The sequence below is a fragment of the Trichosurus vulpecula genome, chromosome 7 (assembly GCF_011100635.1).
Source record: "Trichosurus vulpecula isolate mTriVul1 chromosome 7, mTriVul1.pri, whole genome shotgun sequence".
Lineage (NCBI taxonomy): Eukaryota > Metazoa > Chordata > Mammalia > Diprotodontia > Phalangeridae > Trichosurus > Trichosurus vulpecula.
Genome location: NC_050579.1, coordinates 104,654,522 through 104,671,810, shown reverse-complemented (window position 1 = coordinate 104,671,810; position 17,289 = coordinate 104,654,522). Strand labels below are relative to the sequence as shown.

General features: G+C 36.3%; 1 protein-coding gene across 2 annotated transcripts in view; it reads right to left on the bottom strand.

The window, feature by feature from the left end:
* The window catches only part of SYNE1 (spectrin repeat containing nuclear envelope protein 1), a 593,153-nt gene that overhangs the window by 34,521 nt on the left and 541,343 nt on the right, over window positions 1–17,289 (bottom strand). For both annotated transcript variants that reach the window (XM_036766002.1, XM_036765999.1), the window contains 3 exons: window positions 13,368–13,530; window positions 1,503–1,690; window positions 465–615 (listed from right to left, as the gene is read on the bottom strand). In XM_036766002.1, coding sequence (XP_036621897.1) covers window positions 465–615; window positions 1,503–1,690; window positions 13,368–13,530 — 502 coding nt within the window. The remainder of the gene's footprint in view (window positions 1–464; window positions 616–1,502; window positions 1,691–13,367; window positions 13,531–17,289) is intronic.

Below are 17,289 nucleotides of genomic sequence, written 5' to 3'. Positions count from 1 at the left end.
TAAGAACTTTAAAAAAGTTTAAACACGTCAGCTACAACCAAACAAATGCATGATTTTATTTATGGTATCTTTATGGCACTGAAAAGTTTCTTAGAAAAGAAAAATGACGAGGGGGTATTTTCAAATAGAACATGGAGCCAGGCTTGTTTCTGTGTATACATGCTTGCTGTTGCTTTTAAAATCTCTCCCTTAACCAAATACTTAAGTGAAACATCACAATTCTGATGTTTGATGATTAGACCAACCAACGTATTCACCAACTTTTATGATTTTTAATAAAAAAAAAGTGTTTGCCACCCACATGAGACTGTAAAATAGTATAGACAATAGCTGCCCAGTGACAAACTCAGTTGTATGATCTGATAGTGCATTTGGTGAGCAGTTTCTGCCCTGGAACAGAGAGGCAACCAGTTGGCTGCTGTAACCGGATAAGTAGATATTGAATTTCAAGCTTTGTAAGTCACCTCGAATTTCTTGAGCTCTTCCTTAGCAACCGTATACAGCACCCCAGAAGAGCTGGGGAAGGCAGCAGTCTTCTCAGAAAGCTTTAGCCAGTCTTCAAAGCGAGAATAATCATCCAGAAACTTCTGCCACAATCGCCAGGTCTCTTCAATTCTGTGACCAAAAAAAAGTACCAGAGTTTAATTGTTCAAGACTATTTACATATGAGAGCGCTGCTTGGGAGCAAGACAACAGCCACAGGATTGAGAGGGACCAAACAAGCAACTGTTGTGCCAAACAATAACTGTGCCTTACCCCAAATTTGACCAGGGTGAAAACAGACAACTGCTTGAACTAAAATAAAACAGCTGTGTTTTTTTTTTCCCTATGTCCTGAAGCCTTGGATTTGGAATTTGTAGAACTGAATACTGTAAGCAAGAAACATGAGCTCCACTGAGTCTGTATAAAGAGGTTTATAAATGCAACACCATGTTTACAGTCTACACTTACGCCAATATTCTAATGAAATAAAAATAAGTCTGAGGATTGCAGTCCAACACAAGAGCAGGCTCACCCTCATAAAATGGATGTTTTTGCAACCAGACAAAAAATCAGTTTTCATGGGCAGAGCTAAGTAGAGAGCATTGAAACTAGGGGTTTAAAGTCATTCCACTCTTTACCCAACACCCTGATGTTTTTCAGTACTTTAAACTTCCAAGAGTTAGGAGATAAATCATGTTCCACTTGTTACATTTTCATTGTTAATAAGTGAATGTTCCTTTCTATTAAAGACCTTTTGGCAAAGTCACATTTTTCCAAATGTAACTGATCTAGTTAAGGAAGTCATAACTTGGCTTGTTAAGGTTATGTTCCTTTCTGCATGCTCATATTACTACTAACCCCTTATTGCTAAGCTAGGGTAAAATTGAGGCATCAAGAATATTTTCTAGCTTTGTAATCACTAGGGATTACTAGTTATGCATTTTTATGCCTAATTATGTAGGTGACTGGGTTGGGGGGAGGGTGTTCTCTTTTTTAAACAGTTTAAACAGCCTGCTTACTTGAGTCTCCTTTCCATAGACATTGCACATATATTTCTCCATCGTCTGTCTAGGTTCCGTGTTGCTTGCTGAATGGAGTCACATTCTGTTTCAGTAGCACATGCATCACAGTCATGGAGAAGCACCTCACACAAATTCAAGACCGATGCAACACCAGTGCTGTGTTTCTCTATGTCTCTTTGAAGTTCCTAGAGGTGAATACATCATGCTTCAGTCAAAAATCAACGGACACGCATGCAAAAGGAAACTGACCAAACTTAGTGCTTTCTACATAATGGATGTTCAACAACTCTCCGTAAATTTATTTGATGATAGATAAAGAATGAGTCTTTTCCTTTGCAAATTTTATGTGGGTCCTAGGACTAAGAACTAGGGGTTCAAAGCAGGCATTTTCAAAGCTACAGAGAAGCAAAAAACACTGAATTTGTAATATTTTACTGGATTATTGGAGGAAAATACTTTGTAAACTGGGACTGTGGTTTTTGATACTAAAGACCCTAAAACCCATTTTCAGAGTTCAATGAATAGATCTAGGTAAGTTACAAGGTGAAGATAAACTAGGGACAGCCTTCCCTAAACTAATTAAACTTTTAAGAATGATCTGTGTGTATATATGTAAGAGTTCATTTCCAGCAGCTATAGTATGATATGGTAGAGAAGATACTCTATATTTTAGAGACCTGCCTGCATATAGTTGAGAGAAGAATTTCTGAGTATAGTCATTTCTACTATATATGTAAATACATACATCTGTATATTCATATGTGCAAAGGTAAGTGTGTATCTACACTCACATATGGGGCAGCTAGGTGGCATAATGGATACACTGCTGGGCCTGGAGTCAGGGAGACTCATCTTCCTGAATTCAAATCTGGCTTCAGACACTTACTAGCTGTGTGACCCTGGGCAAGTCACTTAACACTGTTTGCCTCTGTTTCCTCATCTGCAAAATGAGCCAGAGAAGGAAATGGCAAACTACTCCAGTATCTCTGCCAAGAAAACCCCAAATAAGGTCATGTTGAGTTGGACATGCCTGAAATGACTCATCAGCAAAAAGATTCTGATATATCACTTTTAAAGGCTTAAATAACTTTTAGAGATTGACAGAATAGATAACTATCTACCCTGAAGCTGAATCCACTTATATGTATTATTTTCTGTAATTACAGTATGAGCTCTTTAAAGACAAGGATTTTGTTTTCTTATTTGTAGGTCCAGCACTTAACACGATGCTTAACCAATATATTATGCTTAATAAATATTTTTTCATTCATTCTCTCAAAGATAGCTAGATGATAGACAAACAGTACCATACAGCAAACATATATATATATATATATATATATATATATATATATATATATATACAGATAAAAATAACTGTAATATCAATTAAGTTGGGACTTTTTTACTATTTTAGAATGATAAATTAATTAAGTGTCTTTGATTGAGCCTTATTAGGTGCAAAGCCTCAGGCCCAAACCCCTATTACTAGGTGCTAAGTCTATGTGGGCATGAAGCCCTCAGGGTCCTAAGGGGCTAAGACAACAAGGGGAGTTGCCAACAGTAGGAGCCTAAGTTCTTGTCCCTCAGATGACCTTTGATGAGGGTTAAAGAGTGTATAAAAAGAGAGAACAGAGCTATTTGAGAGGCTCTCACTCCTGGAGGAGTATTGGTGCAGGACTCTGGGCAGCAGCTCTAAGAGCCTTCCGGCTCACCCAGATGTTGATAGTTTCTTGGTAACTATGAATGGTATTTGGTCTGTTTATGATGTATGTTTGTAATTTGTTTGTATTTGCTCTGAAGTTCAGGGTGCTGGCTTTTTCCCCTGAACTAAGTGAGTTTATATGTATATAATGGATTAAAGTAGGATTGTTAACCCCTTAATGCTACTTTCCTTAGTAAAACAGATAAAAGAACCTGTGCTGGCAGTTCTTGTTGTTGGGTTAGTGTTGGTCTTTCACCCCCACAGTAACTGCTAGCCAAATTGTTGCAACAACAACACAGTATGATAGATAGACAGATAGACAGACAGATAGATAGATAGAGAGATAGCAGTGGGTCTTAACTATTTTTGTGTCATGAACCGCCCTTCAGTCAGGTGAAACCTATGGGCTTCTTCTCAGAATGATGTTTTAAATGTATAAAATTAAATATATGAGATTAGAAATAAAACCAATTATAAGTGGAATACAACTATCAAAATATTTTAATAAAATATTCACAGATACTTGGTTAAGAACTACTATGCTAAATATGTAGGTGTTTTGACTATATTAGACAAACTAGCATGATTAAAAGGCAAATAATTGCAATTTATAGTAAATTCTGTCATAACAAATATAATCTAAGTACTGTGGACCCCTGGACTAGTGATAAAAGAGCCAGCAGCTTGTATCTGTATTAAGCAATTAGATGTGTCCCCTAATCTGGCAGTAACCAGAAGCAAAATCTCCACAGGAGAACTACGAGGTGCCTCTTTCAGTCTGGTCACTCACCCAAACTATGTCCTAAGAAAGGGGTAGAGAAAATGCAGAAAGAGAAAAAAGATGCTTCACTGTCCTGGCCTGTTTGTTGACCATATGTTGATTCTTTATTACCATTGCTCACCTATGGATTTTTTCATACATATATATATATATATACATATATATATATATAGTACATTTTCCTTAGGGAAACCAAGGTATTCTAAACATTCATATCTAGTTTCAACTCTCCTATTCCATATGTTGTTTAGAACACCCCCATGGAGCCTTACAAGAGGCAGCATGGCCTAATGGATTAAGAACTAGTTTTTGAGGTAGAAGGACATTGGTTCAAATCTCTTTTCTGACACGTACTGGCTGTGTGACCCTGATCCATCAATTAACCCCTTGGGGAATCTTCTAAAATTATAAGTTGCAGAGTTTCTATGAGTATATGGGCAGACAAATTCTCTTGAGGAATTTCACATTCTAATAAAATCATAATTTTTGTTTAAAAAAATGTAGTATACAATCTAGATAGATTCTGAATCACCCCAGATTTTCTAGAGTCAATTATCTATGTCACAATAGTGGCCTTCACCAGGAAACAGTCTTGCCACCTTCTACCAGACTAATAAAGATGTATAAAGGAAACTATGTATTTTTTAGTCGGCAATTTAAATTTAACAAACTTAAAACTTTTATTTGTTTTATATATAGCATCAGAGTGAATGGTGTCTTGTTTTGTTTTTTTTTTCTCTTGCACATAATTTCTCTAAAATGTTCTTTTATGTGATAAACCTGATTTGGATGAATGAGAATACCAGGAAATGTTGAACACCAAGAAAATACCATGATATACTAAATACAAAGATGCGCCTTCCAGGCACTTATTTATATGATGATCTTCACAGAATCACATACTCTGAGAGTTAGAAAAGATCTCAGTGGCCCTTTAGTCTAATCCATAGGAATCCCCATATTGTGACACATCCAGCCAGTGGTTGTCTATCCTCTGCTTAAAGCCTTCCCAGGAGAGGGAACCTATGGCATCTTGAGATAATCTGTTCCACTTTAGGCAGCTCTGATTGTTTGGAAGTTTCTTCCTGGCATTGAGCCTAAATGGGCCTCTTTGTACCCTCCCATTGCTTTTGGTTCTTTTGGAGCCAAACGAACAAACAGAATCTAATCCCTACTTTACAGTCATCAGCCTTAAGACAGCGATCACATTCCCTGCTCTGAATCTTCTTCAAGCTAACCATGTCCACTTCCTTCAACTAATCTCCATTTGGCCTGAATTTCATTCATCTCTCTCCCCTCCCTGTGACATTTTGTAGCTTATCAATATTCTTTGCTAATCATTGAACTCAGAACTGAACCCAATACTACAGATGACGACAATACTCTGCTGAGGGCAGAGGAGAACGGAGCTCTCATTTCCCTCCTCCTGGAAGCTCAGGACTGCATTAATTTCTTTTTTTTTTTTTTTTTTTGCAGGGGGGAAGGCAAGGCAATTGGGGTTAAGTGACTTGTCCAAGGTCACTCAGCTAGTAAGTATGTCAAGTGTCTGAGGTTGGATTTGAACTCAGGTCCTCCCAACTCCAGGGCCGGTGCTCTACTCACTGCGCCATGTAGCTGCCCCTTCATTAGTTCTTTTAGGTGTGATAGCTCACTGTTGACTCACATTAAGCTTGCAGTTGACTAAATTATCCAAATTATTTTCAGAGCTGCTGCCTAACCACGACTCATCAATCTCATACTTGTGAAACTGATTATTTTTTACCCAATTAAACAACTTTACATCCATCTCTACTGAATTTCATCTTATTAGATTCCTTTTGGATTCTGAGTCTTTGACCCAGCTTTGTGTCATTGGAAAATTTGATGAGTATGACATCTATGGCTTTATCCAAGGTCTTGATAAAAATGTTCAACAGCATAGTGTCAAAAATTGATCTCTGCAGTACTCTACTGGAAACCTCCTAACATGATGAATTCCGTAATTAACAACTATTCTTCGGGTCTATCTATTCATACAGTTTGGAGTCAATCTGATTGTATTATCTATATCTATTCACCTTCTCTGCAAGAATAATATGAGATCCTTTATCAAAAGCTTTGCCAGAATCTAGGTTAACTATATCTACAGAATTCTCTTCATCTATGAGTTTGGTAATCTTGTGGGAAAAGGAAATGAGATTAATGAGGTTAATTTTACCTATTTTTGATGAATCCGTGCCAGTTTTGTAATCATTTCCCCCTTTTAGATATCTGCTAATGATTTCTTATTTGATCCATGCTAAAATCTTCCTCAAGAACAAAAGTCAAGCCCATTGTGGCCTATGGTGTGCAAATTCTGGTTTTGCTCCCCCCCCGCCTTTTTTTGTTTAAATTGGGACATCTCCCCTTTTCCAATTTTGAAATCTCTCTATCATTTTCCATGATTTTTCAAATGTCACCTAAAGTGGCTCAGCAATCACATCTGCCAGGTCTTTCAGGCCCTAAGGATATAGTTTTCAGGGTCAGGAGAAATGCTTTCATCAAGTGTGGTTAGAGAATCTCTTACTATATGCTTACATATTATGGGCATCAACTCCCTCTTAGTCATTTTTGTTCTGTCACTTCTAATGTAGCAATCACTTTTGGCAGCAAAAACAAACAAAAATCAAGTATATTCCTAGTCATTGATCTGCCTGGAAAAAGAGAGTATGAAATCTAACCCTGACTCCCAGACCAAAAAAATTAATGTATTTTCTTAGCCAGAACATGAAGCTTTTTTTTTCTTCCCTTTTTTGGTGAGGAAGAGGATTTTACAAGTTGCACTAAAATTAGGACTCGGAGAATGTGAGAAAACATGAAAAATGGTTTGCATCCCTAAACTTTAGGTGGTTGACCTCAAAACAAAGCATTTCCCTTCCTTCTCATTCATTCACATCATTATTATTCATTTTTCAACTATGTTCTTCCTTTAAACACTTTTTAACATATTAATACATGATAATTAGATGATAGTAAAGATAATTTTTAATATAGTGAATCATTATAAAACATCTTAATCACATATTGAGAGGACTTTAACAAAATTGACAGGTTCAGTGAGCATCTATCAATGAGACGCTGTGTGTAGAACACAACGGAAGGTGTTAGGAGAGTCAGGGATTTTAGATAAGACAGAATCACTGATTTTGAGGAGTTTATGATTCATTGGAGGATGCAACACAAACTATAAGATACAATTTTAAGTGATAGAGACACATGAATAATAGTGACTCATTTGTATAATGGTTTAAGCATGTAACAACAATGCTTCTTGCTTCTACTGTGGCTATGTAAGACCAATAACACCAGCACACAGGAGTGCTGCTAGCACAGGTTCTTTGATCTGCTTTTCTAAGGAAAGCAACTTTAAGGGGTTAACAATCTCACTTTAATTGAACATACATATATCATTCAATTAGTTCAGGGGAAAAAGTCAGCATCCTGAACTTCAGAGAAAACACAAACAGAAATTACAAGCAGAAATTATATAAACAGAGCAAAATAACACAAATCAGCAGACAGACCTCTAGCTGTCTGTCCAAGACATTACATACATGGTTACCAGAGACAGAAGCACCAACATCTGGGTTTTTCAAAGCCAGGGGGCTCCTTAACAGCTACCCAGAGTCTCATCTGGTCAAATCACACAACACTCTTCCAGTGAGTGAGCCCCCAAAACAAAACGCTAACCTCAGAGAATATACACACTTCTTTAGTGTCAGAGGGCATCACAACCATGGGACTCAAAATCATGTGAACTAAGCCTTCCCATGATTTAAGCAGGTCATTAAAGACTCCCGATTCAATCAAAGACTCTTGATTGAAACAAAGGCAAGACTCAAAGGCACTTGATTGCCTTAGCACTGAAAAGCACTCCAAAACAAAAGACAACAAAAGTCCCACTTTACTTGCCATTACAAAGCACTTTTCCAATACAACTCCATGATGTATGTATAGTAGAAAGATGACTGAACCTGGCATCCATCATAGGGGTCAGAAGACATAGGTTTAATTTAGACCTCTGAAATTTATGAGTTGTATTTCCACAGATACATCATTTAATCTCCTAGGCTTCAACCTCCCCAAATGCAAAATGGGGATAGAAATACTTGTAGCTACATACTTCATGGTACTGTTTTGAAGAAAGTGCTATGAAAACCTTAAAGAGCTCAATAAGTATGGGTTATTAATATTACAAATATTCTCATTCAACAGATGAGGAAACTGAGACCCAGCTAAGGCATTTGTCTCAATTCTCTCAAATACATTCTTTCCCATCAATCAATATTTACTGAGGTTTCAATAATGTGTATGTAGGAAAAGAAGAAATTGTGTATCGTTTGTATGACAAATTTTCTCCATCATTGCTTAATGGGATAGTTGGAACATCAATGGGTTAGGTGAGGAAGAGAGCATGTTCAAGATAATTCTCCAACCATCACATGTAATCCTCCATATAATTCTCCCACCATTAACATGTCGATGAAAGAGACAATTGTGGTTCTGTCTGCAAAATTTGGCCTTGTTAAGTGATTTGATTATCTTCCAAAGTTGTAACATTCTAGGTAGAACTGTTGTGAACATGAAACTGATCTGATCACATACATTCCTGGTCCACTGCATTCTCCATCTTCTGAATTCCTACTGTCTTTTCCAAAGGTTGAGAGGGAAACCAGTGAGCCCTAAGGGGTCTTCATCAGCATCTATTGTTCAACTCAACCCAAGTAATAATACTCGGGGTTTAACAAAGTCTAACATGTGACCATACTGAGCAGCCCCAGTTCATGGTCATTTCTCTTATCCTCAGACCTCAGTTTCCTCATTCACATAGATAGATAGATAAAAGTCCTTTCTAGTTCTAAATCCTATGAAGCAGCTTGTGTAGCATATACAATAGTGTAGAGATTACAGTGGTGAACATGGAGTTAGGAAGACTTGAATCTGAGTCTTGCCATAGATATTTATTAGTGGCATGATACTGGGTAAGTCATTTAACCACTCCCAGCTTCAGTTTCTCTATCTATAAAATGGGAACAAAAATGGCAGCCATCTCACAGAGTTGTGAGGATTAAGTGAGGTAAGTGTAAAGTGCTTTGCAAATTTTAAAACATTATATAAAGGTTAGCTATTATTATTATTATTATGGTCATTGTTGCTGTTATTTGATATAGGAATAGTTTGTCTTAAGTTCCTGGGAAAATCAAGGAAATTAAGAAATTATTCTTTAGAACATTTGTGTCTACAGAGAGAATAAGGATAGAATCAATCCTTCTATGGTCCTTTGGTGAGTCCCAGACTCAGTCTCCCTAGCCCAAGGCAAGGGCCACAACTTTGGCAAAGCCTTTTTGTTCTTTGACACTCTAAATACACTAAACATAATATAATATCTATAATACCATAATATCTGTAATCTTACAGCTAGTATAATGTGTCAGGAACTTTTGTTTTATTATGACACTAAGAAGAGCAGTTGATCATTACACAATGCCATTGTAATTACATCAAACAAAGAAATTAAATGACAAACAATTATTTCCAAACTACAGATGAGGAAATTGCAACAGATGGTCTTTCAAAGAGACATACTCTTCTTCATCAGTAAATATTTCTTAATGATTATTTAACTTGGGAAATAAATTTAAAAGAATTTAAACACCTAAAAAAATCTATCTTTACATTGGAAAACAGACCTTGGGCAATGAATTTTCTAACAGTTACCTTTCAGATCATTCTTCTTCCTTTGTGTTGATTCAGGAAAAAAAAAGACCTAGACTTTGGATAGACCCAATAAAATTTCCCAATATCATCAAAATTTCATATAAAATTAAGAAGAAAAAATTAGTATCAAATCAACAGATACTTAAGTGCTTTGATGTACATGGCACAAAACTTTACATTTATAAACTAAACTTGCTTAATTGGAAAAAATTATTTTCAATAATAGTGGAATCAGAATAACTATGTAGGCACACTAATGCTATAATTAAAGAAATAAGAAAAATCTAATTAAAATTCTGAGCATGCCATACATCAATTAGTTTTCTGTAAGCATGGGGTTGTTTATTAAATTATTTCAAATATTTATGATCTGTCTTTGAGAAAGTACTAACTTTAGCATTTCTTTGACAAATAAATTAGCACTGTTGAAATGGTTTAAAATATTCTTATAAAATGAATAATAATTATGGTTACAACAGAGAAATCTCAGCATACACATATGTATGCATCATCAAGAATAAATTGTACCATCTCATTTGCTAACAGGAAGATTCACATTTTCATATGACATGCTAAAGGATATCATTATTAAAGATGTTTTGTGACAACCTATTATTATTTAAAATTTCCTTTTATAGTCTTTTAAAAAAGCATTGACCCTGAGGCAGCTGTGGAATAATGGAGAGAAAATAAGTCTTGAAGCTGGGAAGACCTGAGTTTAATGGGGCAGCTAGGTGGCACAGTGAGTAGCGTACCAGCCCTGGAGTCAGAAGGACCTGAGTTCAAATCCAGCCTCAGACACTTGACACACTTATTAGCTGTGTGACCTTGGCCAAATTACCTAACCCCAATTGCCTGGCCTTCCCCCCTCCAAAAAAAAAAAAAGACCTGAGTTTAAATCTAGTCTCTGACAATAAACCAATAACACCCAATGGAGCCTCAGGTACTTTTGGACAGCTCTAATGGGGAGTTGTTGTTTTTTCATTTGAATTTTTTAAAAAAATGTTTACTCACATGGAGCCTAAGTTTATCTTTACATCTTCCTCTCATAGCTCACGGTTATATAGGGACCTGATGGAGTGAGTGTGTGAGTGTGTGTGTGTGAGTGTGTGTGTGTGTGTTTTCGAGGTATCAAATGGAAAAAGTCTAATGCCTCATTAATATGACAATCTTTCAAATACTTGAAAATAGCTGTTGTGTCCCCCATCAGTCTTTGCTTCTCTAGATTAAACATTCCCAGTTTGATTGGAATTAGAACACACAGAATGGGGGCTCATGAGTTACATTACTAGAAAGATACCCCCAACCCCTCAGAGTCATTCTTTTAACTCTAAGATGAGGTATTACTAGATAAATTCTGGGGATTTGACCTGTTATGGCTTATGGGTTAGGAAAGTGAGCCCAGAGCCTATGAGCCGCACACAGAGACTTGTTTAAAAACTGTTGGGAGAGAGAGATTTCATCTCTTCATACCTTTGTATACACCCTAAGTTTGGGCTCAGCAGCCAAACAAATGGCTTTTTGTCACCATCTGGGAAGCCAACAGGAAACAGAGAATAATTGCATATGCTCCAAAGTAAATTGGTAAAGCCACTCTCCATCATCATTTGTGGAAGCAGGATGCCCAGGCCTTCATGTCATTTGGCAGCCAGCAGATAATACTGTGTAAACTTTAAGGACTAGGCTTTCACTAGCAAGTCTCACTCTGTTCCCCTCCATTATATAACACCATAACAAGGGTGCCTCGAATCCTCAATTTTCTGGTTAATTTCAAACATTAAGAAATTAAAAAAGGAATCATAGTAATTGTTATAAGGTATGAACCCAGTTTCCAAGTTACTGAATTTACTATACTGTGTTGGTATTTCAAGTCCTACTATAGCTAGACATCATTGCATGGTATATCCACAGGAATTTGTAAAGGTAAGTCTGACTGAAGAGATCACTGCTAAGGGTTTGAAGAACCCATAGAATCTACAGGTAGCCAGTGCCCTCTTAAATAAAACAATGTGAAACCTTCTGATTTTGTGTGTCTTTGTGTGTGTACTTTTGCCGAAGGAAATTAAAAGGAGGGAGGGAGCGAGGGAGGGAGGGAGGAAGGAAGGGAGGAGGGAGGGAGGGAGGGAGAATTATCTCATTGCCTTTTGCCTGGACTATTGCAATAGTGTCTTAATAGTGTCTTGATCGACCTCTCTGCTTCTGAGTCTCTTTTTTCTCCAATAAAGACTCCACATAATTATGGGACTGATCATTTTAAAATACAAATCTGACATCACTGTGCTACTCAAAAATCTTCAGTGTTTTCCTATTGCTACTAGAATGAAATGTAAACATTTCTGCTTGAAATACAAAGGCTTCCACAATCTGGATCCTTCCTACCTTTTCTGTCTCATTTTAAATGTCTGTTTTGTAACTATTTACTCAAAATTCAGTAAGTACAATTGAATGGTGTCTTCAGGCACTGTCTAATGTATACAAACTGGCCAGCCAGCTGATTTCTAAATGTGATATTCTCTGGCTTTGATTAAATAATCCAATGGGATGAATCCAATGGAAATAGTACACTTGGGATGAGTAGTCCTCCATTAAAATGTGAGCTTCTTGAGAGAGAAGCCTGTCTTTTGTGTAACTGTATCCCCAGCACTTAGCCCTTAACAAATGCATGCTGACTGATTAACTTGAATGGTACTATGGTAGATATGATATTTCTGGTAAAGTTATGGAGCTTATCATCTGAAACCTATGTCTAAATATTAGATATAAAGATGAATAGCAGGATGCCAAGATTTATTTCATATACACATATACTTCATAAAATATGAAAGAAACTTCTATTAAATACTACTGAAAATAAGCTTTATCCTCTTTCAATCTTCGCATGATTCAACCTAATATTTCAGTGCTAAATGCCCAATTGCTATATTTATGTCAGTAATATGTTATAAGATCATAGGGTCAGAGTTAGAGCTGGAAGAAACCTTGGAGCCCATTGAATTCAACCCTCTTATTTTATGTGGAAAAACAAAAACAACCTGAATTAAGTGGTTTGCACAAAGTCATGTAGCTCGTAAGCATCTAAGGCAGAGTTTGAATGTAGGTCTTCCTTACTCCAGTGCTCTTTCAATTATACAACATTGACTTTAAGAAGGTATCTGGTAGCTTAAATATAATTCATATAAAAGTTCTTGAAATAATCAAATTTACTCTTAGGAATTATAAGTGTGAAAACTTCAGAACATGATTATTTTTCAAGTTTTCTCCAAATCTTGCAAGTGATAAAAGACTGCTTTTTAAGTTTTTAGAAGTGAGGAGGGGATGCAAAAACAAATAAAGTAAATATCCTTTTGCATGATTCATGGCAGATATACCTTGCCTTCCATTGGAGAAGAAATCAGTGGGCTGTCCTTTGTACCTCCCATGACAAAGACAATTGAAACTAACCAATGATGCTCTAGGTGCCTTCTGTCTTAGAACACCTTCTCTGCTCTGTAATGACAGGAAGGCTGTTTGCCCAAGCATTCACTTTACTGTGTTTTCTCTGTTATCATGCCCCACTACCAGGAGTCAGACCATTTCAGAATTAAAAAAAAAAAACAAACCAAAACTCTTCTTCGTTCCCTTAATTTTGTTTAAGTTTTACCTGCTGCTCATTAAGCTTCTTTTGTATCTCTTCAGAGTCACAGGAGTCATAGACGATGGGCTTAGCTAGCTCTGATTCGATGTGTGCAAGCCAGGATCTGAGGCTGCTCATGTTCTTATCCAGCTGCTGCACAGCCACCAGGGTCTCCTTGAGCTTTTTCACCCTATGAGAAGAGAAACCACAGGACTGGACTTCATTAAACAGCTCCATTTAGACATCATTTTCACATAACCGGAAGCAAAGTTGTTACTTTATATTAACTAAGGGGTATCTGATCATTTGAAGTGTTTTCTTGCATCAACATTCAGCCCTCTCACCCACTCTGTCCTCTGACAATCAAATTTCAAATCAAAATTATCTCTAAATCCAAAGAGAACATAATAACTGCATTATACCTATGATACTTGTGAGACCACATTTTGATACTCGTACTTGAGTGTCACAAAACAGGATTACACATTCATATATCACTTCACATATTATAATACAACTAGTCCTAAACCAGAAATTTTAATTTAGCGGGATAGGTCTTGGCAAGCCTGCATTAAGATTGAAAAGCTCATTTTAGAGAACAAAATAAATGTAATGTAACGCACCACTGTCAAACAACAATACACCATTCTGTTTGAACATCTGTCAAGTATCTGACTAATGTACTTTTTAAATTCAAATATCGCATAATATGTTATTCCATCTACCGCCATTAAATCACTTTTAGCATTGTTCTTCGAGATGAATCCAGGGCTGGAAGGTATTTTGTGTGTGTGTGTGTGTGTGTGTGTGAAGCTTCTCAATACTAATAACATAGTTTGATTTATATAATATTATTTGATTTACAAAGCAATTTATATACAGTTTCTCACATTTGGCCTTCACAAGCTTAGAGAAGTATTTTGCTCAAGGTCTTATGCTAAAAAGTAACCAAGCCAAAACTTCAGCCCAGGCCTTCTGACTTATCACAGTTAACTCATTTGACATAACATCCCAAGGTAAGGGGCCAGCTTTATAACTTTTCTTTAAATTTGCAGAAGTTGACTCCAAATCTGTTTATCTCTTGATCAAATACAACATAGACAGGCATCTAACATTTATGTGAAAAAGTGAGCTAGGGATTTTGTTTTCACTCATTTTCAGAATATAAAAAAGATATTAAAAATAGAAGCACACCATCCATGTGTTGAACACTGTCCCATATCAGGAATGGAGCATTTTTTAGAGGCTGATAACTGGAATTTTTGATACCTGGAGTCCAAAACCAGTCTTTTGTAAAGTTTAACTAGAACTCAGAGTCTTGTTTCCCTCCCTATTATTTCAAGGGTAACAGGTATCTTCCTGACATGTAATATACCTCAGCTCTTACTTGAAATGGGGCATGGTAGAGGAAGAATAGTATGATGACAACTTCCAGCCATATTATGTTCCAGACTTTTTGTGGCCCCAAATGAAAGCAGGGCATGGGAAAGAGGTCATAGCAGTCATTTGTAAACCTGATTGCCAGACAAACTACCTTACTGTGCTTGGTCTGTAAATAGCCTCCATCCTCCAGGTTAACCATAGGGCTTCAGAGTAAACAAAACAAAACAAAAAAAAACTCATTGCCACCAAAAAATGGGAGTTCTGTTATAGTGCTGATCTGCCAAAAAATAAAGGTAATCTTTTTAGACTTTCTAGTTTTGTGGTAGTTCTCAATTTAACATGAATTTTGTTGTTATAAGATAATAATATGTGTGGCATCATGGAATAAGAGCTGTGCTAAGGGATAGGATGACCTGAGTTCTAGTCCTGTCACTTAATATATAATAATTATGTGACCCTGAACAAGTCACTTAACCTTTTGGCTTCTAAGTTACAGAACAGCTGTGGACCTGTACTGGTAGAGTTTTCTCACAAGGAATTATCTCTAACAGTGAAATCATAGATCCAGAAAAAAAGAATAATTAAAAAAGACATGTTGAAAAAGCTAGTCTTTTTCCTGGAAAACATTACAGTAATTCTGTAAAAATCTAAATGTTTTGAAATTTTAGATTTACTACCAATTGCTCAAAAACATAGTATTAAATTTTTCATTACAATTCAAAATGATTCTAGCACTACATGACAATATATTAATTTCATGATCTAATGTTTTCCTTTCAAGCCTCAGTTTTTGGAAACCTGTTTTATTGAATGTTCTGTGCTTTGTCAAAAAAAACAAAAACAAAAAAAACTGATGACACTGATCCCGCTTCATAAGGCCATGTGTTTTGAATTGCTTTCCCAGCAGAAGCTGGTAGCAGTCCATTCATACTTTTGCCTGGTCCTCCTGATGGCCTAATGCACACATTTTCAGGACAGTTGGCCAAGGTTCAGGATATAGTATGTGGCCAGATTACTCTCTTAGGTTCTCAGGAAGCCCGTGTGAAGCAACGATCTCATGCTTAAGACACAATTTGAAATAACAAAGATGGGAACTTTGTAAGCTCCAATATAAACCATTTCATTGGGGCAATAATAAATACTACAGCTACCAAACATATAACTGCTGGACAATTTTGATAATGAAGACATGGATTTTTTCCCTCTTCTTTGAATATATTCCACAGAAACAGCTTATTTGATAATTATTCAAAATTTATCTAGATTGAAAAACATCATTAAGCATAATTTAATTTTAACAACTATAGGAAATGAATAAAAAGCTTCCATTCAGATTTGTTTATATTCCTTTTCTTCATTCATTCAATACATATTTGCTGAACATCTACTGCAAGTAAAGCAAAGGACAAACAAAAAATGAATGTTTTATTATGCTTTTGGCTACCTGTAAGGGTTAAGATTTACTTTGAAATAAAAAATGCAATTTAATTTTTCAGAGTACAGTCAGTATCTACTGCATATTGTATTTCCAGGAAGTGGAAATCATAGCTTTGCAGTATGAGTTACCATGACTCATTCACAAGAGACTTCCCTAAACAGGTTTAAAAGCACAGACTGTGCCCTGCCCCCAAGTGCTTGTCTTTTCCTTATTTCTTGAAAATCTTCCTATGTATTTGCATATAGCCCTCATGCACGTTTCTCAAAATTTTGTTATTTCACTTGGGTCTCAGTGGTTAATGAAATTTAGTTTGAATTCCTGGTGGATACAAAACTACAAAACACAATAGTTGTAATTTAAAGAAAAAATAATTAGGTACCACTCTGCATGGCATGGAGCACCAAATTCCAAATAAGAAGATACAATTTCAAATTTCAGCTCTACCATATATTACTCCTTCCTACCTGTGTGATCTAAGGTAAGTCTCTTAATCTCTTTGTGTATCAGCTTTTTCATTTGTGAAATGAGGGGGTTGGCCTTGATGACCTCTAAACCTCTGATATTATAACCTTTGTTATCTGTGTGGTTTTGTAAAAACTCCAATTTGCTCTTGTATTAACATTTAGATTATTTGATTTGAAATTCACCTGACTTCCAATACAGTAAATATGCAAAGATCAAAGGTATAAAATCCTTAACCTGGTATTTAAAGCCCTCCATAAACTGGTTCTCACCTACCTTTCCAGTCTTATTTAGTGTAAGTTCTGTTCGCATATTTTCCATTTCAGTATAACTGGTCTGGGAAGCTAGGTGGCATAGTGGATAGGGTGAGTGACTGGACTGGAGTTGGAAAGACTCATCTTCCTGAGTTCAAATCTGGCCTCATACACTCAGTTATGTGACCCTCGCCAACTCATTTAACCCTGTTTGTCTCAGTTTCCTCACCTGTAAAATGAGTTGGAGAAGGAAATGGCAAAACTACTCCAGTACCTTTGCCAAGAAAACCCTAAATGGGGTCATGAAGAGTCATAAATGACTGAAAAACAACTGAACAGCAACAAAACTGGTCTGGTGGTTGGTTCCCCATATGTGACATGCCATCTCTAGCTTCCATGCTTTTGTACAGAT